We start from the raw sequence: 27,907 nt of genomic DNA on the forward strand, positions 1-27,907 counted from the left end.
GGTGTCTGAGCTCCTGTAAGCTGTGAATTCTGGGCTCCCTTGTATCCAATAAGCTGTGGTGTCTGGGCTCCTGGTATCATGTATACTGTGGTGTCTGGGCTCCTGTAAGCTGTGGTGTCTGGGCTCCTGTGTATCCTGTGGCATCTGGGCCCCTGTGTATCCTGTATACTGTGGTGTCTGGGTTCCTGTAAGCTGTGGTGCCTGGGCTCCTGTGTATCCTGCATACTGTGGTGTCTGGGCTCCTGAAAGCTGTGATGTCTGGGCTCCCTTGTATCCTATAATTTGTGTTGTCTGGACTCTTGTGTATCCAGTAAGCTGTGTTGTGTGGGCTCCTGTGTATCCAGTAAGCTGTGTTGTCTGGGCTCCTATGTATCCTGTATACTGTGGTGTCTGGGCTCCTGTAAGCTGTGCTGTCTGGGTCCCTTGTATCCTAAAAACTGTGGTGTCTGGGCTCCTGTAAGCTGTGGTGTCTGGGCTACTGTGTATCCTGTATACTGTGGTGTCTGGGCTCCTGTAAGCTGTGATGTCTGGGCTCCCTTGTATCCTATAAACTGTGTTGTCTGGGCTCCTGTGTATCTAGTAAGATGTGTTGTCTGGGGCTGGGCTCCTTTGTATCCAGTAAGCTGTGTTGTCTGGGCTCCTGTGTATCCAGTAAACTGTGGTGTCTGGGCTCCTGGTATCCTGTGGTGTCTGGGCTCCTGTGTATCCTGTATGCTGTGGTATCTGGGCTCCTGTAAACAGTGCTGTCTGGGCTCCTGTGTATCCTGTAAATTGTGGTGTCTGGGCTCCTGTAAACTGTGATGTCTGGGCTCCTGTGTATCCAGTAAACTGTGTTGTCTGGGCTCCCCTATATCCTATAAGCTGTGTTGTCTGGGCTCCTGTGTATCCTGTAAATTGTGGTGTCTGGGCACCTGTGTATCCTGTATACTGTGGTTTCTGGGCTCCTGTGTACCCCCCCCCCCTCATATGGTGCGCTCCGAGTGTGAAACAAACACGTGCCCTGGGCCAGGGTTGGTGGGGGGGGGTAGAGGGAGAAAGGCCCCCGTCAGTCATGGCGGGGTTCCGGTGACACTGCACCTGCCGCACCATTGGCTGCCCCCCTCCTCCCGCGCCCCCGCACATTAAAAGAGGGCTGGGGAAGAGAAAACACAAATATTTTTCCCAGCATGCACCGCACCCGGAAGATGTCGGGCGTGACCCGGAAGTGGAAAGATCGACCGGAAGCGTGTGGTGCCTGGAGGGGAGCGAGAGAAGGAGACTCCAGGCGTGGGACGGAGACCCCCCTCCGGCTGAAAGAGAGAGACCCCCCAGGCTGAAAGAGAGAGAACCCGCCCCCAGCCTGAGAGAGAGAGAGAGACCCCCCGGCCGGTAGAAGGAGAGAGACCCCCTGCTGAAAGAGAGAGAACCCGCCCCCAGGCTGAGAGAGAGAGAGACCCCCCGGCCGGTAGAAGGAGAGAGACCCCAGGCTGGGGGAGAGCGAGACCCCCCCGCCCTGGCAAAGAGAGAGACCCCAGGGGAGGAGAGAGACCCCAGGAGGCAGCAGACGCCTCCACCGAGGGTGGGGCTCCCTCTGACACTCGCGGGGCCGCGCCAGGCGCCCCCTCCGTCCCCCCAGGCTGGCGGCCCCTCCCGCCGCCCCGGCCCCGGAGCTGGGCTCCCCCCGGGGGCCGGCGCTGCTGCGACACTATGAGGCCGTCGAGTTCCCCTTCTGCGACGAGGTCTCCAAGTACGAGAAGCTGGCCAAGATCGGGCAGGGCACCTTCGGGTGAGGACCCCCTCCCCCCTGGCACCCCTGCCCCCATCACACACCCACCACCCCTCCTACCCCATCACAGACCCCCTCACACCACCCCTACCCCATCACAGACCCCCTCACACCACCCCTGCCCTCATCATAGACCCCTCACACACCCACCACCCCTCCTGCCCCATCACAGACCCCTCACACACCCACCACCCCTCCTACCCCATCACAGACCCCCTCACACCACCCCTCCTACCCCATCAGAGACCCCCTCACACCACCCCTGCCCTCATCATAGACCACTCACACACCCACCACCCCTCCTGCCCCATCACAGACCCCTCACACACCCACCACCCCTCCTACCCCATCACAGACCCCCTCACACCACCCCTACCCCATCACAGACCCCCTCACACCACCCCTGCCCTCATCATAGACCACTCACACACCCACCACCCCTCCTGCCCCATCACAGACCCCACCACCCCTCCTACCCCATCACAGACCCCCTCACACCACCCCTCCTACCCCATCAGAGACCCCCCCCCCCCAACACACCCACCCTCCTACCCCATCAGAGGGACCCTGACACCCTCCTCCATCAGAGAGATCCTCCTACCCCCATCATAGGGACCCCTGACACCCTCCCCCATCAGAGAGATCCTCCTACCCCCATCAGACCCTCCTGCCCCTTGATACAGCCCCAATCTTCGTCCTACCCCATCAGAGACCCCCCCCTAACACACACACACACACACGCTCCTACCCTATCAGAGAGACCCCTGACACCCTCCCACATCAGAGACCCCCTGATCCTCTTCCCCAATCAGAGACCCCCTGACACCCACCTGCCCTTCCACACCACCACAGACCCCCCTCACGCCACCCCATCACAGACCCCCTCACGCCACCCCATCAGAGACTCCTTAACACACCCACCCTCTTACCCCATCAGTGACCCCCCTAACACACCAACCCTCCTACCCTATCAGAGAGACCCCTGACACCCTCCCCACCAGAGACTCCCTGATCCTCCTACCCCTATCAGAGGCCCCCCCACACACCCACCCTCCTTCACCTTGACACATCCTCACCCTCCGTCCTACCCCATCAGAGATCCCCCGACACACCCGCCCTCCTACCAACATCAGTGACCCCCATCTGCCCTCGTACCCCATCAGAGACCTCCCCCTGACACACACACCCTCCTAGCCCCATCAGACACACCCACCCTCCTACCCCATCAGAGACCCCCTAACACACCCACCCTCCTACCCCATCAGAGACCCCCCTGACACACCCACCCGCCTACCCCCATCAGAGACCCCCCTGACACACCCACCACCCCTCCTACCCCATCACAGACCCCTCACACACCCACCACCCCTCCTGCCCCATCAGACCCCTCACACACCCACCACCCCTCCTGCCCCATCAGACCCCTCACACACCCACCACCCCTCCTACCCCATCACAGACCCCCTCACACCACCCCTCCTACCCCATCAGAGACCCCCTCACACCACCCCTCCTACCCCATCAGAGACCCCCTCACGCCACCCCTCCTACCCCATCAGAGACCCCCCCCCCCCCCAACACACCCACCCTCCTACCCCACCAGAGGGACCCTGACACCCTCCTCCATCAGAGAGATCCTCCTACCCCCATCAAACCCCCCTGACACACCCACCCTCCTGCCCCTTGATACAGCCCCACTCTTCGTCCTACCCCATCAGAGACCCCCCCCCATCACACACACACCCTCCTACCCTATCAGAGAGACCCCTGACACCCTCCCACATCAGACCCCCTGATCCTCCTCCCCAATCAGAGACCCCCTGACACCCACCCTCCGTCCTACCCCATCAGAGATCCCCCATCAGTGACCCCCTCGTACCCCCACCTGCCCTCCCACACCACCACAGACCCCCTCACGCCACCCCATCACAGACCCCCTCACGCCACCCCATCAGACTCCCTAACACATCCACCCTCTTACCCCATCAGTGACCCCCCCCTAACACACCAACCCTCCTACCCTATCAGAGAGACCCCTGACACCCTCCCCACCAGAGACTCCCTGATCCTCCTACCCCTATCAGAGGCCCCCCCACACACCCACCCTCCTTCCCCTTGACACATCCTCACCCTCCGTCCTACCCCATCAGAGATCCCCCGACACACCCGCCCTCCTACCAACATCAGTGACCCCCCTCGCATCCCCATCTGCCCTCGTACCCCATCAGAGACCTCTCCCTGACACACACACCCTCCTAGCCCCATCAGACACACCCACCCTCCTACCCCATCAGAGACCCCCCCAACACACCCACCCTCCTACCCCATCAGAGACACCCCTGACACACCCGCCTACCCCCATCAGAGACCCCCCTGACACATCCACCCTCCTACCCCATCAGAGACCCCCACCCAGACACCCTCACACCCCTACCCCCATCAGAGACCCAGCAGCCACCGCAAGAACGAAAAGATGGACACAGACAGCTCTCCTTCAGGTCAGGACCACTGAACCCCTACCCCGCCAGTCTCCACCGGTACAATACCACCACTGACAACCTCACAGCCCCCATCAGAAACCCTCCACCCACCCACAAGCACGGATCACACCGGGCACAATCGGGTGAGGACCCCCACCGGTCACCCCTGGTCGGCCCCGAGAGCCCCAGCACGATACCCCGCCCTCCTCTGACACCCCTACTCACCCCCACAATGCATCCTTCAGTCACCCCTCCAGTAGAAGCTGGCCAAGATCTGGCAGAGCACCTTCGAGTGAGGACCCCCTGGATCTCCACCCACACCTGGTCACTCCCCACGCACAGCCTGATCCCACCTACCCCCATCAGAGTCCCTCCTGCCCCCCCCCCCCCCTTCCTAGACTTTTCTTTTAAATCGCCTCGTTCTTTACACCTGCCTTTGTTTCTTCTGCACAGGGAGGTGTTTAAGGCCAAACATCGACATACGGGCAAGAAGGTGGCTCTGAAGAAAGTGCTGATGGAGAATGAGAAGGAAGGGGTAAGAGGCATGTTCTGGCAGAGTCCTGAGGTGGGCTTGTTACAGGGGCTTTGGGCCCGAGTCCTGCCACAGTGTGGAGGCCTGGCCGCATGAGGGGTTGGTTTGGCAAAGCACTCTGCAGTGTAAGTTGGACAGAAGTGAAGTTGTTCACCTTGTGAATCACAAGCCTGATGCTTGTCGTGGGGGTCGCAGCCTGCGTTGCCTCTGTAAGATGGAGATCGCCCGTGTGGGCTCTGTTCTTTGTGTTTAGGGCACTCTTTTGTGGTAGGTGCTGTCATTTCTGCTGTTCGAGCCGCCAGTGCTGGCGCTCTCCCTTAGATAACCGGGTAGTTACTCTCGGAGCACGTGACTCAGTAGAAACGTAGTTGAGCAGGTGGAATGATATGGAACTCCAGTACTGCGTTACACAGTAATTAAATAACACAACAAGCTATGTTCTGTCTTATCTAGTACTTCCAAAGAAATGGGTTGAATCCGGATTGGTAACTGGCGCACTTAAAATTAATGTGTGTGCAAAAATCATATCGTTATGACTATCAGAGACCATGATCGGCTTGTCTGCTGACGGGAAACTGTGTGTCCTGATGGTTTGGACGAGCCTTTCCTTGTATCCTTGAGTGCAGAGTAGGCCAGCTGGTTAATTTGAACTTGTACGGCTGAGTTTGCCCAAAATCAAGGCAAGAAGCCCAAAACACCAACACCCAAGCTGTAAAGTGGCCCCACCTCAGTTCATTGATGTAGATCTGGCTGTGAAAGCAATTCTATGGAGAAGTTTCAGTTTGGGGGCAAGTGTAGGAAGCTATGAAACTCCCAACCCAGAGGGACAAGAGATTACACCTTCTCTCGCTCTCCCAGAGATCAATATAACTTGCTTTGTATGTTTAGTTTAATTCGATTTTTTTTTGTCTGTGTCCTTCTCGTTGTGGGAGTTATAAGTGTAGGAAGCTGGCATTTTTTTGTAATGTACACTATGTAGAAAGTCCACACAACCCGTATTGGTTTACAGGGTTTAAATTAATAATCCTAAATGCTTTCTTCGTGGTAGTGTGGGCGAGCAGTTTAGGCTTATCAGAGAGTGGTGTTGAGCATTTGTTGTCGTGCACACACAGTCAATAAATGAGACACACCCTCAAGAAGAAACTCGAGACCAATTTAGAAAACACAGATTTATGTATAATTTTAGACACTCAGATCATCAGAATCAGGTAAGTACTTTAGACGTTATTTATTTTTACAGTAAAAACATTAGAAAATGACAGCTGTCAAATGTGAGGTGTGAGCCTTCAGCTTGGTAATGTTATCCCATGGAAGAAACATTCACTGCATAGGTACACTTACAGACAACTTACAGGGCTGTTCTTCTGGACTTGAGGCAAACCGGGTCCAAGAAAGCTCCAGCATTACAGGTTTACATGCCCTGCGGTGTCTGGGTGCAGAGGTGCTGTTCGGGGTGGTAGCCTCAAACGCTACAAGCTTAAATCAATGGGGCCAGTACCTGTAAGAAAGAGGCTAAGTGGGGACTGGGGAACCAGTCCAGCAGAACCCAAGGGGGGTGTTCAACTCTTGAAGGTCTCAGGACCCTAGAGAGACAGGCTGGGGAGCTCGTGTGCAGAAGTTTTTTTTGTCCGGCGGGTCAGTGCGTTGGAGGCTCTCATGGTTCTTGGTGCACCTGCAGAAGAGGGAAAAGAGAGACAGCAGGGCCACTCTGTGTGGTGCTGGCCTCTCAAAGTCCCTCAAAATGCAGGTAAGTTTTGGCATCTGTGGTGTTGCGACTGGAGGGTCTTGCGGCTCTGTATTCTCTGGGGAGCTGGGTCTGACCTCTGGGAGTTCAGTGCTGGCCCATAGTTTTCACGTTTTCAGCTCTTATTTGTCCTTAATCTTTCAGGCAGGTCAATCTGAGTTTCTTGTGTCAGGGTACCACCTAAATGCTAAAATAAGGGGAGTGAAGGTTAGTGGCCAGCGGGCTAAGTACCCCATGGGTCACTTCACCCCTTTATGAGCACTTTATGTGGGGAATGGTCATAACCCTGTTCTAGAGTTCCTAATTCCACCAAAAACAAGGTGGTGGAACCCTTTGGTGGAGCACATCCGGTAGCCCGCCTTAGGGGTGTGGCTAGCCTGGAGGTGTTACACGCCTACTTGCATAGCTAATTTCCCACCTGTCCTGGTGCCAAATGGTCCTCAGTGCTGGGGGTGGCATTTTCCAGGTCTGGGGGAAGCCGGGGTCGCACATCAAAGGCAGCAGAGGCTTTGAAGCCACCCCTTCTCCCTGATGCTTCGTCCCACTGCTTCTCCCTGATGCTTCGTCCCACTGCTTCTCCCTGATGCGATGCTTCGTCCCACTGCTTCTCCCTGATGCGATGCTTCGTCCCACCCCTTCTCCCTTATGCGATGCTTCGTCCCACCCCTTCTCCCTGATGCGATGCTTCGTCCCACCCACCCCTTCTCCCTGATGGTTCGTCCCACCCCATCTCCCTGATGCGATGCTTCGTCCCACCCCTTCTCCCTGATGCGATGCTTCGTCCCACCCACCCCTTCTCCCTGATGCGATGCTTGGTCCCACCCACCCCTTCTCCTTGATGCGATGCTTCGTCCCACCCACCCACTTCTCCCTGATGCGATACTTCGTACCACCCACCCACTTCTCCCTGATGCGATGCTTTGTCCCACCCACCCACTTCTCCCTGATGCGATGCTTTGTCCCACCCACCCACTTCTCCCTGATGCGATGCTTCGTCCCACCCACCCACTTCTCCCTGATGCGATGCTTCGTCCCACCCACCCACTTCTCGCTGATGCGATGCTTCGTCCGTCCCACCCACTTCTCCCTGATGCGATGCTTCGTCCCACCCACTTCTCCCTGATGCTTCGTCCCACCCCCCTGCACAATACCACTGCACTCTTACTAAGCAAGTCGATCTCACAGAGGCAAGACACTGCTTACTTGAGATGGTCCCTGGATCCCAGGATTGTCCCCTGTTATGCCATTGTGGACACAGTAGAAGTGCTGTGAATGTGGAAATGTGCTGTGACTGGATTCGCTGGGGTTTCGGGGTGCTTGGGTACTACAATGCTCTCTTGTAATTGTGTGCTCAAGGCCATAGGACATTGTACATTCTGAAGTAGATGACACCAAGAGCTGTCGCCAAGGCAGACTTTATTCTTGTTTGTGGGCTGGAACTAGAAGCTACCTCTCAGGATGACAACTGCTGCTCAGGCGTCCTCAATCCATGTGTAGTCTTTGCTAGATGTGTGTTATATTCACAGATCTTTCCTTCGGCTCTGTTTTCTCCTCAGTTCCCCATCACAGCCTTGAGGGAAATCAAAATCCTGCAGCTGCTGAAGCACGAGAATGTGGTGAATCTAATCGAGATTTGCAGGACGAAAGGTACCCGAAATCGTATGTACCAAGCGTGACGCTTTAAACCATATTTTACACCCCAACCCACTGCATGCAGCTTCTCAAGCACCATGTGCGGGGGCTCCTTGGCGAGGGTAGGCACGAGTGCTGTAGCTGCTCTCACTGGGCAACACTAGAAGGAGTAGACCTTTCCAGCTGTACTCACTGCAGATCCAGTTACCAGCTGTGAGGGGTACACATGACATAAGCACAGTCTGGGGAGTGTACACTTAACTACACCTCTCTGGGACATGTCACTACACCATCAGTAGTCTTGGGGGGGGGGGGGGGAATATTGCAAAATCCACATGACTAGCTGTGAGGGATACACACACAGTCTGGGGAGTCTTCCCTACAAAGTAGCCCTCTCATTCACATGCACCGCTTTCCTGCGGCATTACAAGCATGGTCTGTGGAGACAATGTACACACTGCGGTATTAGTCATGTAATTCAGAGATGAGCGCACACTGACCCCACAAGCTATGTCTTCTAGTTTGTGTCACACTACCATTACAAGTATCGTCTGTGGAGACACTGTACACACTGCGGTATTAGTGAATTAATTCAGGGAGATGAGCGCAGACTGACCCAACAAACAGTGACACGCTATCATTACAAGAGTATGAGTTGCGTACACAGTGTAGTGTGGCGTGCTCAACCTCTGGGGAAGTTCACATTACAGCATCACAATCATGGTTGGATTTTTGCATGTAGTTGTGTGTAAAATATTTACGTGCATGTTTTTGTGTATTTTCAAGGAGTATTGCTTTGTGACCCCTACCCTGTAGGTGGCTTTTGTACTCTCTGTTGATCTTTGACTAATTCTCTTTTCATCCACTCTTTACTCCCCACTCATCAGTTCCTAACGGGCTTGGTTCATAGCAGATTTATTTAGAAGTGTGATGGGTAATAAGTGAAAGTAAAGCTGCAGGTAACACCATGTAGTGTACAAACTGGAGTGAGTCTGCAGGGAGAAATGTTGCTCTGACCCTGGCTAGAGGTACAATGCCCTCACTAAGCGGTGAGAGTGGGGTTAGGGAGGGCGGGATACACATCTTTGGATCGAGGCTGTTGTGGTTCTGAACAAGTTATAAGGTTTCTTGCTCTGTGCCTCTTGCTAAGAACCCAGGGCACAGATTGTATTTGGGTGCTAAAAGTCTTATTTTAGCCCTGCATGTGATCAGTGAGTGTCTGCTGTTGAGCCCCATCCTGTGAAAGCCCTGGAAGGACTATGCCAGAGACATTGTTTCACGCATTGTCAGTGGGTCAAATCAAATTCAAACCAGGTGTTTAAGTGCGACTACTCACCTGTAAGGGTCTCAAGGACCTGGGGGATGTGGGAGGGTTCGCAGGTTCCAGTCCATCACAGAGGGGGTCTGTCGAAGAGCCAGGTTTTGAGGTTTCTTGCGAAGATGGGGGGCGATGTTATCTGTCTGAGGTTGAGCGGAAGGTCATTCCAGGCTCTGATAGCGCGGAGGGAGAAGGAGCGGCCTCCCGATCTGGTCTTTCTGGTGCGGGGGGCCACGGCGTAGGAGAGCTGGGCTCATCGTAGGGTCCTATGGGGTGCGTGGAATTTGAGTCTGCTATTCAGGTATGCTGGTCCGGTGTCGTGGAGAGCCTTGTGAGCGTGGGTTAGCATCTTGAAGGTGACTCTAGCTTTGATGGGGAGCCAGTGGAGTGTGCGCAGGTGATGGGAGATGTGGCAGTGTCTTGGCAGGTTGAGGACCTGTCTTGCGGCAGCGTTTTGGATGTTCTGTAGCTTGCGGGTGAGGTTTTTGTTTATTCCGGCATAGAGTGCGTTGCCGTAGTCGATTCTGCTGGTGACCAGGGCGTGAGTGACGGTCTTTCTGTGTTCGAGGGGGGGATCCATTTGAAGATCTTACTTAGGAGGCGGAGGGTGGAAGCAGGAGGACGAGACGGAGTTTATCTGGCGGTCCGTTTTGAGCTCTGAGTCCAGGATGATACCCAGGTTGCGTGCGTGGTCCGTGGGGGTGGGCGGGCTTCCGAGGGCGGGGGGAGACCAGGTGTCGTTCCAGGCATCTGGGTTTGGGCCCATGATGAGTACTTCTGTTTTGTTGGTGTTTAGTTGTAGGCAGCTGTTTTTCATCCATTTGGCGACGGCTGCCATGCCTTCTCGAAAGTTGTGTCTGGCGGTGTTGGGTTCGTTGGATAGGGAGAAGATGAGTCGGATGTCGTCTGCGTATGACACAATGTTGAGTCCGTAGGTTCTGACGATGGGGGCGAGCGGAGACATGTAGACGTTGAAGAGCGTAGGGCTGAGGGAGGACCCCTGGGAGACTCGGTAGGTGTAGGGTCCGAGAGGGAAGGGGGGAGACTGACCAGCTGCGTTCTGCCGGAGAGGAAGGAGTGGATCCAGTCAAGGGGCTTGTCTTGGATCCCTGCGTCATGGAGTCTGCGTATTAGGGTGCGGTGAGAGACTATCGAACGCCGCTGAGAGGTCGAGGAGGATGAGGGCTGCTGTTTCTCCTTTATCCAGTAAGGTACGGATGTCGTCTGTTGCGGCGAGGAGGGCAGTTTCCGTACTGTGTTTTTTTCTGAAGCCGGATTGGGAGGAGTCGAGGATGTTGTGCTCTTCAGTGAATGTGGTGAGTTGGCTGTTGGTGGCTTTCTCGATGACTTTCTCTGGGAACGGGAGAAGAGAGATGGGTCTGTAGTTTTCGAAGTCGGTGGGGTCCGCCGAGGGTTTCTTCACGAGGGGGTTGATCTCAGCCTTTTTCCGGTTGCCAGGGAGCGGTTGATGGTGTGGCAGAGCATGGGTGCGATGGTGTCGACGGCTCTGTGGTGAGGGCAGTGGTCTGTGGGGGCCCCAGAGTGGATTGACTGCGTCTTCTGTGTGTCTTCGAGGGTGAGGGCTGTCCAGTTGTTGATCGCTGGCTTCAGGGTGTCAGGGGTGGTTGGTGAGGGTTCAGTGTGTTGGTTGTCTTCGTCGATGTTGTCGTAGATGCTCTTGATTTTGTGGTGGAAAAAGGTGCTGAGTTTGTCGCAGAGGTCTTGTGAGGGAGGGATGTCGGTGGACTCGCTGGTGGGTTGGGCGAGCTCCTTGATGATGTTTAAGAGTTCTTTGCTGTTGTGTGCATGAGTGGAGATTCTGTCTTCAATCGCTTTTTTCCTCGTTTTTCTGATGAGTTGGTGGTGGGCGTTGGTGGCGGCTCTGAAGTTGTTGTGGGCTTCTGTGGATTTTGAGTTCCTCCAGGCCTTTTCAAGGCGGCGGCAAGTGCGTCTGGACTCTCGTAGTTCGGTGGTGAACCATCTAGCTTTCTTGGCATGGGTGTTGTGTTTCTTGAGGGGGCTATGGTCTTGGCGCTGTCGGAGATCCATCTGTGCAGGGTTCGGATTGCGATGGTTGGGGTGGAGTTGCTGAGTGAGGAGGTGAGCTGGTCGTCGCTGATCTGGTCCGGTTTCGTCGTCGGAGCAGGTGCTGGTTTCTGTGGGTGGTGGGTGTTCTGAAGGTGAAGTGGACGCATCGATGGTCAGTCCATGGGAGTTCGGTGGTGTGGCTGAAGGTGATGGAGTTTCCTGATGTGAAGAGGGGGTCGAGGGTGTGTCCTGCTGAGTGCGTTGGTTAGGTCGCGATCTGGCAGAGTCCAATGTTGTGGATGTTGTCCAGGAGGGAAGTCGTGCTGGGGTCCAGTTGGTTGTCGAGGTGGAAGTTGAGGTCTCCCAGTAGGGTGTAGTTGGTGGACGCGATGGCATGCGGGGAGATGATGTCCGTGATGGAGTTGGCGCGGGGTCCAGGGGGTCGGTAGATGAGGGTGGAGGTAGGGCTGGCCAGTATCTTTAAGTGAAGGTGTTCCATCAGGTCTGTGGGCTTGTCGGGGTGTGTGCTCAGGTGGAGGGTGGATTTGTGGACGATGGTGATTCCTCCTCCTCCCGGGCGGGGCGGTCCTTCCTGGAGATCTTGTATCCTTGGTGTAGGAAGGTGGATATCTGACTATGGTTACCCCCAACTTTTTGCCTAGTGTCTAGCTGGTTTTTCGACTTAGTTGGCCTGAGATCCTGCCATTCAGGGTCTCAGGCTGTCTGCTCTCTCTGTAAAATGGACTCCATGTACCCTAGGTACATAACCAATTGGTAAGGATCACCTTATTGGACCCTGTACAGTGTACCCTAGGTACCCAGGGCATAGGTGTACCCTAGGCCTCCCAGGGGCTGCAGCATGTGTTATGCCACCCCTGGTCTGGCCTTCCAATCAGACACAACTGGCTGATCACTCAGCTGGGGCAAGGTCGTGTAATCACCCCTTGCTTAGGTGTAGTATTCCTATACCTACCTTATATATAGACACATGTGTACCTATCAGTCACTCCTATGGCAGGCCTTAACAATCCTGGAGGCAGAGTGCTTGGTAACATGTGAGATGGTGCTCTAGCATGAGCTGAGCCTGTCTGCAGCTTTCGGAACCATGTCCTTATAGCTGTTCTATGATATAGCCTACCATATACTCTTAAAGTGCCTTATAATCTTAGACGGTTATGGTAACTATGGTTTGGCTTTATCAAAACATGTCGTGTAAGGTGTCTAACACTCGGGAATAATACCCCCATGCCATTTCTGGACATGAGAATATTATTCCCCCCTTCTAGAGGGAAAGACATGTTAAAATCATACTTCAACTGTTAGCCTCTGACCAAAGCCTCAGCATCACAAAATGGATGCTGCTGCCACAGACACAAGTCTGACCTCCTGCTGCTGGGAGTGATCCCAGCCAGGGAGGCCTGGACAATAGGTTTCCTGCTTGGGGAGGTGCTAGCACCTCCCCAGACAGCCTTTAGTGTATTGGGGCAGGGTGGGCTGAAAGGAATGAGACATGCCTGGGGCACACAAGGTGTTCCTTGCATAGTCCAGTTCAAACCGGCGCTGGGGCACTCCAGCCCCAGCTCTGGCGCGAAACTGGACAAAGGGAAGTGGGTGTAACCACCCCCTCCCAGGTCCCACCCATAAGGCGTGACCTAGCAGGTATCCCAGCCCCCCAGATTAGTATAAGAGTGGGAGTTGGGCCTCAAGACTTTAGATTATCCTGAACCTGCAAAACTGAACAGAAACTCTGGACCTTCGACATTCGACGAAAGAAGAAGACTGAAGAATCTCCCTTGTAGCCAAGGAGTGGCTACCCTGTGCAAACAGGCACCATCAAGTGACTACCCTTTGCTTTGTGAAACGTTCGACGAGGAACCGACTGCAGAGCCCGACCAGAGCCTTGATTTCCAGACTTCTCCGACCCTCATCCACATCTGCAGCAGAGCTGAGATCCGTGGAGGCGACGAGCGACGTGGGACCGGCTACCTGGGAAAAGTGGCTAGTAACTTACAGCGCAGCTTCTGAGGTACCCTCGAAGTTGTGCACCGGGGATTGAGAAGCCCCAACCCCAAGCACCATCTGCACCGAAGACCAGCCCCCCACACTCCACGAGTCCTGCGTGGGGCCCTTCAGCATTTTCCTGCTTGCCGCGTCTGTCCGGTTGCTTGCCCGCTGGCTAGTGGCCTTTGTGACGACGCTCCCTGAAATCTTCTGCGCTGGTTTGGCTCCTCCAGACTGGCTCCCGCTTCTCTGCAAAGAAGAAGCACCCCAGACCTTCCTGGTCTGCACCAGAAGCAAGTCCCTTGTTCTTCGTGGGTTCCGCTTGCCAAGGCTTGGTGAGTCCTAGTCCAACTTCGACGCCGCCGACAGCAAGAGCCTTCGTGGGACAGCTCGCCTCCTGGTCCTGGTCGTCCTCGACGCTTCCTGGTCCTCCTGGCTGCAGCGACAAGCTTCACCTTCACCTGCAACTCTTCACGACATCGCCTGGTTCCTTCCTGCTTCCACGTGGTCACTGGCTAGTGACCTTGACTCTGTCCCTTCTGCTTGCAGGTTTCTTCTCTTCTTGATCCCAGGCTTGGGATCCACCGGACACTCTCCCCTGACTGCCTGTCAGCATCTTTCTTCAGGCATCCATAGGAGTCGACGACGAAAACGACGCATCTTCACCCCTATGCACCCGCAGCCTGTGGGCTAGGTAACTTGGGTACTCCGGTGCTCATCAGGATAGTGACTATCCTAGTGCCTAGTTTTCAAGTCTCAACTTCCTAGCTACTCCGGAAGTGTCCTAAATCTATCTATTTCTAAACTGTAACATTGCTATTGACTTTTACGCATTACGCGTGAGTGTTTCCACTCTGCACACGAATCCCGTGGGCCTCCCACTTCCTAACTAACGCTAGTGTAGTGTAGCCCCAGCGATTCCCTAGGCCTAGGCCTATTCTATTTCCGTGACAGTGGTTCTTATACCACTTACTTAGTATATGGTTTGCGTGGCCCCTAGGGCCTAACTGTATTACTTACCTGTGTGACTTACTGTATGCATTAATAAGACTGTGTTGTACTTACCTCTAAACTCATAAAGAGTGCTGAGGGTTTGCTTAGAATAAATACACTTTATTTTATATATATATCTGTTGTGGTGTCCTTTCATTTGGTATTCAAGGGATTATATATGGTATCACAGCTGGCTTCACATGCCATTCAGAGTTTAGCCTAAGACTGCTCTTGTCCATGCTACCACTAGGATAGCTGGTCTATAAGGTTGACTTTACAACCAATCACCATAAGGGTATTTGGACTGATATAAGGTGTACACTATAACTAGTGACATCATACATCAGGCCAACTTCTCACACTTGGGGAATGGCAATGGCGATGTCTGGTGCCAAGGTGGTGTTGGTCCAGGTTTCGGTAAAGAATGCTACGTCCGAGGAGGTCCCAGATTTTAGTGGCGTGTTTGTTGAGGGATCGGATGTTGAGGATGCATTGCAGGGTCTTCGGTTCGGTTGTGTTCTTGCGGGCAGATTGCGCTGGGTCAGTGGTCTTGGCGGCGCTGCAGGTGTGCCGGCAGCGGTGACAACTGAAGGGTCCATGGGTGTTGGCTGGTGATGCTAGCTTGCAGTTGTTGTTGCGGCCTGGGTTGAGAGCGTAGAGTGCCGCTGGGTCGTAGTGTTGGCGATGCAGAGATCCAGGGTTCCTGATGCTGGTTGCAGTCGGGTCGCAGACGAGCTTCCCTTTGGCGGAGCGGCCGTGCAGTAGCCACGATTAAGTAGGGGTCGGGGAGGGGCTGGACAGCTGGGGGAGGGGAGCTGGATTGGGCCAGTCGCACTGGTCGTGCTGGGTGGGGGGTAGGGACTGCGGAGTGGGTTGCAGCAGTCTAACCCCTATGATATTGGTATGTGTGTCCTTTATGCTATTTTGCTCCTATGGGTTGAAAGTTTGTAGCTGATTGTGACTGGGCAGCGCAGTGGAGGCTGAGCTCACAGCTCAGAGGCCCAAGACCTAGGAGGCAGTTGGCCTCCACAAATGAAGGTGCTTTGTGATTGACTAAAACCAAGATGAATCGAGTATTGCTCCCCCAACCTAAAAGGTGACATATTAGCCCAGACTGCTAGGATGTGACTCTCACTTCTGTGTGGAAGCCCAGCTAGGTTCAAATCATGTTGAGGTTCCTTGTGCCAAATCCTGATAAGACACTGGGATCTAGGCCAAGCGTCTCCGTCCGGACTGTTTCTTATGGCCGTTAGCCCCAAGACATTTGTTTGATCTCTTCGTGTAGTTACCAGTGAGCAAAAAACGAAAGACTTTAAAACAGCCCAGAGTTAGTACCCAAGATTTAGACATGCATTCCATATAGCACTTTTTGTTCCCGCTAGGAAAACTGGTCATAGTCTCTGCCATTCTACATGTCTGTTGTATGTTTGAAAATGAATAAAAATAATAAAAACAAAAAAATAGTCTCTGCCATTGCCAGCAATCTGGACTTTGTAGCGGTTAAATTTGACAGCTAAGGAAGACCAGTTTTCCTTCAGAACTGGTCCAAAGGTAGCGTTTGGCTTTGTGATGATGGGCATAGCTGCCTTCCAAAGTTTGTGCTTATGTAGGCGGTGGTGGTGGGCGAGGCTCTTTTCCATGGGTAGTGTTATGTAGGCAGTAGCGGGGGGGGGCATGGTTGCCTTCTAAAAGTATTGCTTATGTAGGCGAGGTTGGTGGGCATGGCTATCTTCCAAAGGCAGTGCTTCTGTAGGCTATAGTGGTGGCCATGGCTGCCTTCCAATGGTAGTGTTTGTGTAAGTGATAATGGTGGCCGTGGCTGCCTTCCAATGGTAGTGTTTATGTAGGTGATAGTGGTGGCCATGGCTGCCTTCCAATGGTAGTGTTTCTGCAGGTGGTAGTGATGGCCATGGCTGCCTTCCAATGGTAGTGTTTCTGCAGGTGACAGTGGTGGCCATGGCTGCCTTCCATTGGGTGATGTTGGTGGCCATGGCTGCCTTCCAATGGTAGTGTTTGTGCAGTGACAGTGGTGGCCATGGCTGCCTTCCATTGGGTGATGTTGGTGCCCATGGCTGCCTTCCAATGGTAGTGTTTGTGCAGGTGGTAGTGGTGGCCATGGCTGTCTTCCAATGGGTGATGTTGATGGCCATGGCTGCCTTCCAATGGTAGTGTTTGTGCAGGTGGTAGTGGTGGCCATGGCTGCCTTCCAATGGTAGTGTTTGTGCAGGTGACAGTGGTGGCCATGGCTGCCTTCCAATGGTAGTGTTTGTGCAGGTGGTAGTGGTGGCCATGGCTGTCTTCCAATGGGTGATGTTGGTGGCCATGGCTGCCTTCCAATGGTAGTGTTTGTGCAGGTGGTAGTGGTGGCCATGGCTGCCTTCCAATGGTAGTTTGCCTTCCAATGGTAGTGTTTGTGCAGGTGACGGTGGTGGCCATGGCTGCCTTCCAATGGTAGTGTTTGTGCAGGTGGTAGTGGTGGCCAGGGCTGCCTTCCAATGGTAGTGTTTGTGCAGGTGGTGGCCATGGCTGCCTTCTAGTGGGTGATGTTGGTGTCCATGGCTGCCTTCCAATGGTAGTGTTTGTGCAGGTGGTAGTGGTGGCCATGGCTGTCTTCGAATGGGTGATGTTGGTGGCCATGGCTGCCTTCCAATGGTAGTGTTTGTGCAGGTGACAGTGGTGGCCATGGCTGCCTTCCAATGGTCGTGTTTGTGCAGGTGGTGGCCATGACTGCCTTCCAATGGTTGTGTTTGTGCAGGTGGTGGCCATGTCTGCCTTCCAATGGTAGTGTTTGTGCAGGTGACAGTGGTGGCCATGGCTGCCTTCCAATGGGTGATGTTGGTGGCCATGGCTTCCTTCCAATGGCAGTGTTTGTGCAGGTGGTAGTGGTGGCCATGGCGGCCTTCCAATGGTTGTGTTTGTGCAGGTGGTAGTGGTGGCCATGACTGCCTTCTAATGGTAGTGTTTGTGCAGGTGGTAGTGGTGGCGATGGCTGCCTTCCAATGGTAGTGTTTGTGCAGGTGGTAGTGGTGGCCATGGCTGCCTTCCAATGGTAGTGTTTGTGCAGGTGGTAGTGGTGGCCATGGCTGTCTTCCAATGGGTGATGTTGGTGGCCATGGCTGCCTTCCAATGGGTGATGTTGGTGGCCATGGCTGCCTTCTAATGGTAGTGTTTGTGCGGGTGGTAGTGGTGGCCAGGGCTGCCTTCCAATCGTAGTGTTTGTGTATGTGATAATGGTGGCCATGGCTGCCTTCCAAAAGTAGTGTTTAGTGATCCCACTGGAATTTTGGTCATTGCTGGTTGTGGAGGGAATTTTCCTGAGGCAAAGATAGCCATTTGATTAACGGATCACCGGGATGTGGCTCTGCTTTAACATGGTGGTCTGTCAGAACATTAAATCCCCCCCCCCCCTCCCTCTTGCCCCCCCCCCCCCCCCCCTTCCCCATCTTTGACAAAGTCTTAAAAGGGTTTGCTTCTTGCAGGCCGAGGCTGGCCTGTCCAGAATGCTGTGATCCACTGATCGCCAGCAGATATCTGCTCCATGAAAAGGGTTCTTGATCTGAACCCAGCACATAAGAACCTGGCTGTAATGGTTGGTGCAGGGTGAGCAAGATAGAGGGCGACAGTTGCCTTCAGATTACCACTTGATGTCTTCATATGTACTTAGGCACCACCAGCCTGTGGTGTGCCAATCCCTCGTGTATTGTAAGCCTCATGCCTATCATTGGTGTGAACCTGCTATGTGATTTCCTAGTATGAAACTTTGAATGTAGTTTTGCAGCACTGGTGCAAGGCCCAGAAGTTCACTCCCTTCTTCTGGCACTCTCACATTGTTGACTGCAAGCAAAGCTGTGAATTTCTCCCATCTCACGAGATAGCCAACAGCTCTAAACATTTCACGGCGTGCCGCTCTATGGCCATGAGTGTACTACATTGAAAACACTAGCCTAGGTGTGTTTGGAGCTGTTGACTCAAGTCACGCCCATGCTGCTTGGACTGTCCACATTGGCTACGCTTTTTGGGGTCTTTTATTGTTTGTCAGTGTTTTTTCCGGTGTGTGGCTCTACTTTGGTTGTGTTTTTTTTTTCTTTTTTTTTTTTTTTCTAAATTTTATATAGCGCGAACGTGACCCGAAGATATCGGGTATCAGAGTGATTTACATAGCACTGGTTTTGTTGTTGTTGCAGCTGGTCTCTCCTCAGATCTGTGTTGTGTGCAGTCCCCATTCCTGCTAGTTGCCCTTCTTCACTCCTGTGATTGGTCTTACACCCATAGCACATTGGATACTTGTGTTTCTCTCGTCCCACAGCTAACCAGTACAACCGCTACAAGGGTAGCATTTACCTGGTGTTCGATTTCTGCGAGCACGATCTTGCCGGCCTGCTCAGCAATGCCCATGTAAAGTTCACCCTCTCCGAGATCAAGAAAGTCATGCAGATGCTACTCAATGGCCTTTACTACATTCACAGGAACAAGGTAAGAACTGGTAGGCTTGGCCCCAGGGGGCTCAGTGTGTGCTTGAATCGGTGTTTGCAGGTGCTTCTCAGGACCCAGGGGATTTTCCATCTCTCAAGCAGTAAGGTGACAACTGGCAGAGTTGGAACCAGGGGCCTTCGGGTGTGCTTGAGTCAGCATTTGTAGACTCTCTTTCCTGTAGCCACAGGGGCAAGGTCAGAACTGGCCGGCTTGGTGCCACGTGGATCCAGGTGTGCTTGTATCAATGTTTTCAAATTGTGCACAGGACCCTGCAGCTTTATTATCTGCATCGGAGGAAGGTGAGAACTGGCAGTGCTCTGGACCCGGGAGTCTTATGATCTGATGTGGGACAATAGAGCCCTCAATCCAGACTCATTCAGGGAATGCCATCAAGTCAGGAGAAGCTGCAACTGTCCTCTCTGTTGGGACCACTCTGACTGGGCTCTCGGCCACTCGGGCCCCTCTGTCTGGGCGTTCGGCCACTCTGGCCCCTCTGTCTGGGCGTTCGGCCACTCTGGCCCCTCTGTCTGGGCGTTCGGCCACTCTGGCCCCTCTGTCTGGGCGTTCGGCCACTCGGGCCCCTCTGTCTGGGCGTTCGGCCACTCGGGCCCCTCTGTCTGGGCGTTCGGCCACTCGGGCCCCTCTGTCTGGGCGTTCGGCCACTCGGGCCCCTCTGTCTGGGCGTTCGGCCACTCGGGCCCCTCTGTCTGGGCGTTCGGCCACTCGGGCCCCTCTGTCTGGGCGTTCGGCCACTCGGGCCCCTCTGTCTGGGCGTTCGGCCACTCGGGCCCCTCTGTCTGGGCGTTCGGCCACTCGGGCCCCTCTGTCTGGGCGTTCGGCCACTCGGGCCCCTCTGTCTGGGCGTTCGGCCACTCGGGCCCCTCTGTCTGGGCGTTCGGCCACTCGGGCCCCTCTGTCTGGGCGATCGGCCACTCGGGCCCCTCTGTCTGGGCGATCGGCCACTCGGGCCCCTCTGTCTGGGCGATCGGCCACTCGGGCCCCTCTGTCTGGGCGATCGGCCACTCGGGCCCCTCTGTCTGGGCGATCGGCCACTCGGGCCCCTCTGTCTGGGCGATCGGCCACTCGGGCCCCTCTGTCTGGGCGATCGGCCACTCGGGCCCCTCTGGCTGGGCGATCGGCCACTCGGGCCCCTCTGGCTGGGCGATCGGCCACTCGGGCCCCTCTGGCTGGGCGATCGGCCACTCGGGCCCCTCTGGCTGGGCGATCGGCCACTCGGGCCCCTCTGGCTGGGCGATCGGCCACTCGGGCCCCTCTGGCTGGGCGATCGGCGACTCTGGTCCCTCTGACGGGTAAGGTAATTTTTTTTATTTGTGCATAGTTAATTAAAACCTTTACAGTTGAATGCAGGGCCTTATTTGGAGGGTGCTAACTGAGGATAAGTGTCCCGGCCGCCATGCATGGAATCAGTACAGCCGCCATTAATTTGCTTGGCGAGATGCGAGCCGCCGTGTTAAGGTTAGGCAAGGTTCGGTGTGGAGCTAATGGGCAGTGCGTTCTCCCCCGTGCGACCGCTTAGTCAAATCCCCGAGGTCCTGCCGATGCCCATTCCCTCCAGGTTGACTCGTTGTTGCTCCTACCTTCCCGGTCTCATGGGAGTCCTCCACATGGGTGCCTCTTCCGTGGAGTTCGCGTCCCCTGCTGCGCCCCTCTATTGTTTCGTACTGCCTGGCACGGCTTGCCTCAGTCCCAGCAATACGCTTCAGGGTGTTGATGAGTGCGCCGAGGAGCCGGTGACTTGGTTGCTCCTTCCGTGAGGGAGAGCCTGTGTTTAGGAGCTGTTACGGTTCGTAGTCCCGGCGGCTGCCATTTTGTGGAGCAGATTCGAGTGCCAAAAAGGCTCACATCAGCGGAATTCCGTAGTCCTAGAGCCTTCGTGCAGTCACCAGCAGTTCTGGAGCAGGTGTTGAGCTTCTGGGAAAATGTTGGCGAGGTCAGTAAGCAGCTAACCACTCAAGTTGCCAGCGTGGATCGGGCGCCTCAAATTCACCGGCTCCTCTTACTGGGGGTTACTGATCAAGGCAGTCACATTCTTAACAAGCATTGAAAATGCAATAGGCCTCGCCTTTTATTAAGTTAAAAGCCATTTGCTTTGGTATAGAATACCATTAGCAAAGCAAATGGCTTTAACTTAATAAAAGGCGAGGTCTATTGCATTTTCAATGCTTGTTCCTTTTTAGCAGTTTTTTCGCTTCCCGTAGGGCAATTTGTAATTCATGATTTGTTGGTTCTTTTCGCATCTGTCTCAATCTTCGATATATAATTTGCTTTTGCATTTTCATTTCTGGGGCAAATTTCAATTTGGTTGCTGCTCCTTTTGGTGGCTTACCCTATTTGATGGTCCAATCAATCGTTTCTCTCCAACGATTAGGATGACATTTTGCCATACTTCTACCGGTTTTATCGTGAGACTAGCCACTTGTGCGTAAAGAGTTTTTGCTGTAAGATAGATGGTGCTGATATTACTGGGATTGCACCAAAGCCGCTTGAAATTTGCGACCACTTCGATGTTGATGCCTATGAATGGTTCAGTCTCGAGAAGTGAGTTAACTTTTATTATTGCTTCTTGAGGCAAGTGGTCGCTGTGTTCGCTGGTCCCTATCCTAAACGCTGTTACTATACAAAGCGTATTTAAAGATGAATGTATAATCCAAATGGGAGGCTTGCTTTTTTGAATGGAACGTTGCAACTGGTGGACCATCTCGGGAAAGCGCCCGTTCAAGGCTCCTAGATTAAGATGTTCTAGTTGCCATAGTAAGTAATTTGAGGAATTTGTAGGTTTCTTAATATTTGGGGAGCCCTGTCTTGGCACTTCCCATGCGGCGCTGAGTTCTTGGTCAAGGGCATCACCGACTCCAGAGCCAATAAGATAAATGTTGAATTCGCCTGCCAAGATAATATAGTCGGAATCCTTTTTATCCATTATTTTTTCCGTAGCTTCTATCAATTCCTTGACCGTTTTCAGTTTCCGTTTAGGATGGATGTAAGCGTTCATTACTACAACTTCTTGGCGTACACTGTTTAGCCCAAGTGTTATCTTTGCTGCCTGCATGGCACTTGGGGGTGCTATTTGAGATTCTATTGTTGTAATCTCACCTATTGTTACTATGGAGGCCATAATCATTAAGCCCCCCGATCGATGACCAAAATCGGAGCATTTTTTTGCCGGTATACAACAAGATGTGCATCGTTCAAAGGGCTTTTCCTCCCAGGTTTCTTGGAGCAGTAACACATCAAATGATTTTAAATATTGCAAAAACTCCGGGTCCTCACTTTTGCTGGCTAAACCGTTGATATTCCAGGTACATATGTTAATTTATCCAAGGCAAAATCAGAGTTACTCTCCCTTTGTCAATTTGTGTGGTCTGTTGTAATGATGCGCTGAATTTGCCTCCAGTTTTGTGAGGTAACCGGCAAGTCTCTTAGATCATGTGCTGAGAAAAAAGTCGTGTCTTGGAGGTGCACTCTTGGGGAAGTGCCCCTGGCTCCCTTTAATACTGAGTTGGTGCTTTTCCGTAAGGGTGTCCTAGTGGAGGGTAAGAAAGGTGACGGGTAGGGAGGTTGCTTTTCAATTTCCAGTTTTATCCCCCATTGCTTAAACGTAGTCTCTTCTTTTTTGGCTACCTCTCTGGAGTTCCAGGTTGCTTTAGTTGTTTCCAAACATTGTGGATTGTTGGTTGGCTGAAACTCTATTTGGAGAAGGTGAGAGGAGCCGATGTTTTCTAGGCTTGTGATCGAATGTTAAAGCCGTAATATATTTCCTGTGTTCAATATGTCGTCTCTACCTCGAGACGTATATTCTGGAGTAAAAAGAATGATGGTTGTGCTATCCCCGTGTTGCACTACAGTTTGCTTTGTTGGAGATCCCTCACTTCCAGAGTGACCGGACTGGGGCGAGCGGTTTGGGCTGCCACTTGCGGGCCAGGTTTGTTGCATGCTTCGCTGCCTTTCTCTCCCTACGTCCCTTGTGGTGTTTGTTGTTCCTCCTGTTGACTGCTGTGCTAACTCCACGTTGCTGATCCAAGTGTTGTTGCGGATTTCTGTAATTTGAGTTTGTTCGGTTTTAATGGTTGTTGTTGGATCAGAATTGTGTAATGGTTGTTATTTTTTCTTGAGGGAGTCCCCAATTGCTATTACTGAGTGGAGGTTTCTGAGATGTGTCTTTGAAAGGTGCGGCCAAAGCCGTTGGCGAGGTGATCATGGATGTTCAGGAGAGACCCTCAGGATCTTCGGGCAAATGCAAGAGCGGAAGCTGTTTTGCGTCTGCAACTTTTGGACCGCCCGAGTTTGCTGTTGGGGATAAATCTGGTTGCTGTTCTTTACAGGATCTTCCATCATTTAGGAGCCTGTGTCTTCCCTTCCTTTTTTTCTTCCTGCGAGCTTTACAAGAGGTCTGGGCATTGGTAGCTACGCAATCAACTGTAGTTACACAAGCTGCTGGTAAGTGATCGGTGGATTCCGCTTCCTTGCTCTCTGATGATAGCAGTAGGGCTTCCCTACCCTCCCGGAGGGAGTTGCTGTTTGATGCCCGTTCTGCATTATTGATGATCCAGGCAGTTCCGTCTCAATGCCGGGGTCTGTAGAACACTTGTTTTTAGATCTGATATTAAGTCCCCTATCATAGATGGTAAAGTTAATAGCTTGACTACGATCGGTACACAGGAGCATGATGATGGTGTTGCTTGGACCACATAAGCCGTTTCCTGACCTCTTTTTATGAGGCCGTTAAGGTCTGATATCTTCCAGTCAATTCCTGAGATGGAATTGTGGAAATGTGACTTTGAATGGGCACAGCGGGGCAGGGGTCACTCTTCTCTGTCCACGGGTCTGGAGACCAACAAAATGGAGATTGGCACTGAACCTGGAATTCAAATAACAAGTTTATTAATCACTCATGAGTGGGACTATGTCCACACAGCACTCTCAAGTGCTACCTGAGGTAATACATTGAATACACAGACCATGGTGCTTATATACAGAGTTTGTTGCAGAGTAAGCATGTAGTTACAAATAGAAGTTACAAGCCTACACAGGAATAGTTACAGCCAGACATGGGCAGATGGGTAATCACTTAGTCAGCAAAGTGGGAGGAAGAACAGAACTGTTTACAACAGCACAAATGATTGACAGTTACATCTTTAACCAGGTGCATTTTAGCAGCTACAGGCCTTTTCTCAGCACATGCATTGCTTTGGCTCAGTACAGAAGGAGTTAACTAAAGCTGATGACACAAGCAGAATAGAAGAGCAAGCAACAGTGAAGACGGAAGAATTACATAGCTAACAAAATGGATGCCACAATCACGATGGCTTCGGCTAACGGAAATTATTTCTGATTTCCACAGAATCAGACATTGTCTAGAACGGTATGCTGCAGGTCCATTTTATGAGATTGACATTGTAAGGCTGCAGCAGATTCTTGCAAGGTATTTAAGATTGTTATCTATATCGATTCCGGGATTGAACTTTCAGTATTCTTGCTTTTCTCCAGTCTTGGGACGTTGTTTGCTTCTATTGGTGAATGAGAGTGAACTGGTTTCAGGTTGTAGAAGGCTACTAATTCTTCCCATTCCTGCGTAGCTATAAAGGTCGTATAATTATTCGTAGGATGAGTCATTGTAAGGTAGTAGAGTGCGACGCACTGGGGACGTATTTGCTATTGAGCTGTTGTGTTGCTAATTGCTCCCAGGTGACTGCTTGCGATGTTTGAATTGGTTTAGTTTGAATAGGAGAACTATTGCTTAATTGAGAGAATAGATCTTGTGTTTTTCCGTCCCGGCTGTCTTGTACCTTATTTGCGACTGATGAGTCTTCTTGAGTTGTGTGAATTGACTTCATTAGGATAGGAGAGCTATTACTTAGTTGAGAAAATGAATCTTGCACTTTTTCGTCACGGTTATCCTGAACCTTCATCTCGACTGGTAGGTCTAAACTTTCTATGCGAGGCATACTGGTTTGATTTGGTCTCGGCTCGGCTGGCTGAATGAGAATGTTTCACCAGCTCCGAGGATTTACCCATCTTCGGCGTGCTCAACAAGCTGTTATTCGCGATGTTGTTTTCAGAACGGGGTGAGCCTGATTTGACCCCTCGATTTGACCCCTCATTGACTATTTGCTCCTCTGCCTGCCAAATTGGTGGTCACCCACGCCTCTAATACCGATTGGCCTTGACGTTGCGGTTGTTTCCCCAGGAGGAAGTTGGCAGTTGGCCCTTTCGACCAGTGATGTCTCAACTGGATTGCTGTGGAGATGACTGCAGTCAGTTTTATTTTATAAGAGTGGTGTTTGTAGCCCTTTTATGTTCCCAGCCTTGGAATGAATTGCTGCTCCAGGGTCCTTCTGAAAAGAAAATTTTGTATATATCTTTGGCTGGTAGGTGCACATTCCTTTCCTAACAGACGTCCCTTCAATGGTTACAAGTGCGTTCAAGGCCTTTGACGATGTAAGAGGTGGTGATAACTGCAATGTCCGTGGTGCCAATGGCAACTGAGGGGCCGGGGCGGAGGACACTGACTGTGTGCTATCACTGAAGTCAGCTGGAATCAGAATGTCGGTTTATGCCAGGTCGTGAGCTTTGCACACCGGCTGCCTCTCCTCAGATGGACTATGGGGACTCTGTGTGGGGGGGGGGGGGACTCCGGCGAGTGCTCTGCCTCTGCCCAGGTGATGTAAGTACTGTTGCCATTGTTTTTGCAGTTACACTCTCATCACTTGCAGTTGTGGTTGCAGTTCTGCTTGAGATGGCCTTATTAGGTTCCTCTTTGGAGGTAGTGTAGGCACTAAGGTTTTTGTCTCGGGCATAGTTGATTGCAACGTCACTATGGGTTCGAGCTTCCTTTTTATTTATTTTTTACTTGATTTTCGGTTCAAGTAGGGGCTGCCTGACTTTGCCAGATCTCATTCCTCCTTTGTCGTTTTGATGTTTGGTATTTGATGTTTGATACTTGGCCACCCCTGACAAGGTCAAATCGCAGGTTATCACTTGAACACACTTTGGCCCCCGGGTGAAGGCTTTAGTCCTGATGCTGGCTGGCTGGACTCCTTACTGGGCCCCGAGTTGAGGGGGACAGGACTATTGTACACTATTTGATGTTACCGCTATTTCCGCTATGTAGTCCCGGCAGCGATGGCGAAGGCGTTAGGGGCAATAGTACTGGCGGTGTTGGAGTCTCAATGATCCTCAATTCCTCAGTTGTTCTTGGATCCTTGTGTCCTTGCGCCCTTACCCCTCGGCCCCCTCTGACTGGGCTCTCGGCCCCCTCTGACTGGGCTCTCGGCCCCCTCTGACTGGGCTCTCGGCCCCCTCTGACTGGGCTCTCGGCCCCCTCTGACTGGGCTCTCGGCCCCCTCTGACTGGGCTCTCGGCCCCCTCTGACTGGGCTCTCGGCCCCCTCTGACTGGGCTCTCGGCCCCCTCTGACTGGGCTCTCGGCCCCCTCTGACTGGGCTCTCGGCCCCCTCTGACTGGGCTCTCGGGCCCCTCTGACTGGGCTCTCTGGGCCCCTCTGACTGGGCTCTCGGCTCCCCTCTGACTGGGCTCTCGGCTCCCCTCTGACTGGGCTCTCTCTGGGCCCCTCTGACTGGGCTCTCTCTGGGCCCCTCTGACTGGGCTCTCTCTGGGCCCCTCTGACTGGGCTCTCTCTGGGCCCCTCTGACTGGGCTCTCTCTGGGCCCCTCTGACTGGGCTCTCTCTGGGCCCCTCTGACTGGGCTCTCTCTGGGCCCCTCTGACTGGGCTCTCTCTGGGCCCCTCTGACTGGGCTCTCTCTGGGCCCCTCTGACTGGGCTCTCTCTGGGCCCCTCTGACTGGGCTCTCTCTGGGCCCCTCTGACTGGGCTCTCTCTGGGCCCCCTCTGACTGGGCTCTCTCTGGGCCCCTCTGACTGGGCTCTCTCTGGGCCCCTCTGACTGGGCTCTCTCTGGGCCCCTCTGACTGGGCTCTCTCTGGGCCCCTCTGACTGGGCTCTCTCTGGGCCCCTCTGACTGGGCTCTCTCTGGGCCCCTCTGACTGGGCTCTCTCTGGGCCCCTCTGACTGGGCTCTCTCTGGGCCCCTCTGACTGGGCTCTCTCTGGGCCCCTCTGACTGGGCTCTCTCTGGGCCCCTCTGACTGGGCTCTCTCTGGGCCCCTCTGACTGGGCTCTCTCTGGGCCCCTCTGACTGGGCTCTCTCTGGGCCCCTCTGACTGGGCTCTCTCTGGGCCCCTCTGACTGGGCTCTCTCTGGGCCCCTCTGACTGGGCTCTCTCTGGGCCCCTCTGACTGGGCTCTCTCTGGGCCCCTCTGACTGGGCTCTCTCTGGGCCCCTCTGACTGGGCTCTCTCTGGGCCCCTCTGACTGGGCTCTCTCTGGGCCCCTCTGACTGGGCTCTCTCTGGGCCCCTCTGACTGGGCTCTCTCTGGGCCCCTCTGACTGGGCTCTCTCTGGGCCCCTCTGACTGGGCTCTCTCTGGGCCCCACTGACTGGGCTCTCTCTGGGCCCCACTGACTGTGCTCTCTCTGGGCCCCCGGCCACTGTGGCCCCTCTGACTGGGCTCTCGGCCCCTCTGTCTGGCCTCGCTGCCCCCGAGGCCCCTCTGACTACGCTCTGTATGTAGGTAGGTAAGACAGTGGGCCTTTTGACTGTAGTTGGGGAGAAGGTGATTTTGTGGCTGGACTCAGGATCAGGAGAGGTTCTCCGGTTGGACTCTTGATCAAGACTCTTAGGGCTGGACCCTAGTCAATGTGACTTTCTTGAGATTGGACTCTGGACCAGGGGAGACTATTGGGTCTGGACTCTGTATTAGGGGAGACACTTTGGTTTGAAATGTGGAGCAAGGGGAGGTCCTTGGGCTGGACTCTGCTCCGGGGGTGCACTCGAGCTGGACTCTGCACCGGGGTGTACTCTAGGTGGCCTCTTGTGCCAGGCTTGGAACCCTGGTGGGAAGTGGGA

The 27,907-nt window shown here is 53.6% G+C and overlaps 1 protein-coding gene across 2 annotated transcripts in view; it reads left to right on the plus strand.

The window, feature by feature from the left end:
- Nucleotides 1-1,193: 1,193 nt before the first annotated feature.
- The window catches only part of CDK9 (cyclin dependent kinase 9), a 37,597-nt gene continuing 10,883 nt past the window's right edge, over nucleotides 1,194-27,907 (plus strand). Inside the window, exons 1-4 of one of the 2 annotated variants that reach the window (XM_085614133.1) lie at nucleotides 1,194-1,765; nucleotides 4,699-4,780; nucleotides 8,078-8,180; nucleotides 18,800-18,966. In XM_085614133.1, coding sequence (XP_085470259.1) covers nucleotides 4,760-4,780; nucleotides 8,078-8,180; nucleotides 18,800-18,966 — 291 coding nt within the window. In that variant the 5' untranslated portion in view covers nucleotides 1,194-1,765; nucleotides 4,699-4,759. The remainder of the gene's footprint in view (nucleotides 1,766-4,698; nucleotides 4,781-8,077; nucleotides 8,181-18,799; nucleotides 18,967-27,907) is intronic. The other variant, XM_085614134.1, reaches the window with a different exon arrangement.

Source organism: Triturus cristatus, chromosome 1_2 (genome assembly GCF_964204655.1).
Source record: "Triturus cristatus chromosome 1_2, aTriCri1.1, whole genome shotgun sequence".
NCBI classification, from domain to species: Eukaryota; Metazoa; Chordata; class Amphibia; order Caudata; family Salamandridae; genus Triturus; species Triturus cristatus.